Source organism: Apis dorsata, unplaced genomic scaffold (genome assembly GCF_000469605.1).
Source record: "Apis dorsata unplaced genomic scaffold, Apis dorsata 1.3 scaffold_150, whole genome shotgun sequence".
Lineage (NCBI taxonomy): Eukaryota > Metazoa > Arthropoda > Insecta > Hymenoptera > Apidae > Apis > Apis dorsata.
In genome coordinates, this window is record NW_006263441.1 from 277,385 (window position 1) to 279,569 (window position 2,185).

General features: G+C 55.7%; 1 protein-coding gene across 1 annotated transcript in view; it reads right to left on the minus strand.

The window, feature by feature from the left end:
• LOC102672056 (protein split ends) overlaps positions 1-2,154 on the minus strand; it is an 11,056-nt gene extending 8,902 nt beyond the window's left edge. Inside the window, exons 1-2 of the mRNA XM_006613483.2 lie at positions 463-2,154; positions 17-367 (exon numbers count right to left, since the gene is read on the minus strand). Of these exons, the coding sequence (XP_006613546.1) occupies positions 17-367; positions 463-1,926 (1,815 nt within the window). The 5' untranslated portion in view covers positions 1,927-2,154. The remainder of the gene's footprint in view (positions 1-16; positions 368-462) is intronic.
• Positions 2,155-2,185: the final 31 nt, after the last annotated feature.

Here is a 2,185-nt window from a genome sequence, read left to right on the forward strand (position 1 = left end):
TTGTCGATGCATTCACCTCCGCTTCCTCCCTACCGCCGCGCGACTGACAATTGCTCTCACGCTCCTCCGGTTCCGAGATACTCTTCACCGCGTTATCATGAATCGTTTCATCGATCTCGATACCGAACCCTGGTATAAATTTGTCCTTCTTCTTTTCCGTTTTTCCTGATTGAATACTTCCACTTCCAACCACGGGAGGGGGCGTCATCGACGGCATCGTCGTCACGTTGGACACGACCTTCGGAATGGGACTGAGCAAGGTGTCCCTGGGCGTAGGTAAGGTAGGCGACATCGTTTTCGATACAAGCGGGCTACTTGCCCTCGGAGGGCTGGGATCAGCTCCCAAATAAGGCAATTCGCCGCTCTTCTCGTGATGATGGTGATGATGATGGTGATGATGATGGTAATCCTTCCGGCTGCGCTCTTCCTTCGACTTTTTCCTCTTCTTTTTCTTCTCTTTCACCTTCTCCGGAATAGCGGACGGCGTGGACGGTTCCACGCTGTCGTTATCGTCGGNAACCGGAACACATCGTGGTCGTTGCTCTCCGTACAAGCCACGCCCGATTTCGGCGAGTTGGGCAGGCCTAAAAGCTTCGCCTCGATCTCACGCCCCGCCTCCGCCAAGTCCACGCTGTTCTCGTCCTCCGGTTGGTGGCGACGCTGCTTCTTCTCCGCCTTCCGTCTGGCTCGCTCCACGTCCAGCCCAGGGCTGTGGCCACCGTCGCTGTCCGAGGCGTACGCGTTGTTACCCAACCGATTGAAAAGAGCATTGTTGGACGGGCCGTCGTCCACGTCGTCCGACAACGGGCCGAATATATCCTCCATACGTTGCGAATCTCTAGCCTCCTGCCTGTTCAACCTCTTCCTCCTCGCTTTGGCTTTGTCGTCGCCGTTCCTGTCCCTCCTCTTGTCCTTCTTGTTCCGTTGTTTCTTGTCCGATCTTATCCTCTCCTCCGTGTTCTCGAGCGTAGTCGTAGCGGACGTCGCGGTCGTGGACACGTTGATGGACTCGGACGTGTGATTAGGTCGACAATCCGCGTTGCCACTCGCCACGGTGTTCGACTTGTTCTTGTGCTCGACCACGACGGTTTCCGACGACTCGGTTTTCAGGCTGTTCTCCTCGTTCGATATCGAGTTCTTTTGCCGCTTTTGCTTCTTCTTGTGCGACTTTTTACGGGAGTCGCGCTCGTGATTGTTGACCACGATCGCCGGATGATTGCCACGGAAAGGAACGGGAACTCTTTCGTCGTCGTCCGACGTACGAGGCTCTTCCTTCGCGTTCGAGTGAACGCTGTTCACTACCACGCTGTTCGTCGTTTCGAGAGAATTGTGTTTCTCCTCCGTGTCGGCGAATCCGAGGTCGACGTCGCTCTCCAAGAACCTCTCGGTCTTCACCACCTTTCGAATCTTGTTGTTGAACGACGACTCCTCCTCCTCGCTGGTGTCCGAGTGAATTCGAGATCTGGAACTCTTCCTCGACAAAGACTTGGCCCTGGCCGAGTCGGACTCGGAGGTTGCCTCGTCCTCCGTCAAAGCCTTGCTCGACACCGAGTCGCCGTCCCACGAGGTGCTCTGCTTCTTCTCCTCCCTCCTCGCTCGACTCTGTTTCAACTGCGAGAACTTGTCCTTCAGTCGTACCTGCCGCTTCTCCTCCTCCAGTTTCTGCATGTTCTTCGTCGAGCGCGCCTTCACTTTGTCGTACATGCTGATGTAGGCAGGCTCGTCGTCGACTATGTCGAAAATCGAGTGTTTCTTCGGCTCGTCGCTGTCCGTGTCTGTGGTGGCGGATGGATGTCTGGCCACCTGGATGTCGTGAGTCGATAAAGGGCCATCGTCCACGTCGCTGTGCAGATTCATGGAAGACTGTTGTTGCTGTTGTTGTTGTTGCTGCTGTTGCTGCTGCTGCTGCTGTTGCTGCTGCTGCATTTCTCGCGAATGATTCGTAGTCTGCTCACTCGGCGAGTTGGAATCATTGCGCTTCGAGATGTCCAGTCTCGCTAGGAACTCTTTATNTCGTGAGACACCCTCGGGCTTCGTTCCCTCGACTCCTTCTCCGAACGATTCCTCTTGCTTCGTTGTTTCTCTTTACTCGTCTCTCGGTTGTTCTCCCGTTGATTCTCTCTGTTGTTCGCCTCGCCACCACCACCACCGCCACCGCCTCCTCCGCCACCGCCGCCACTACCAC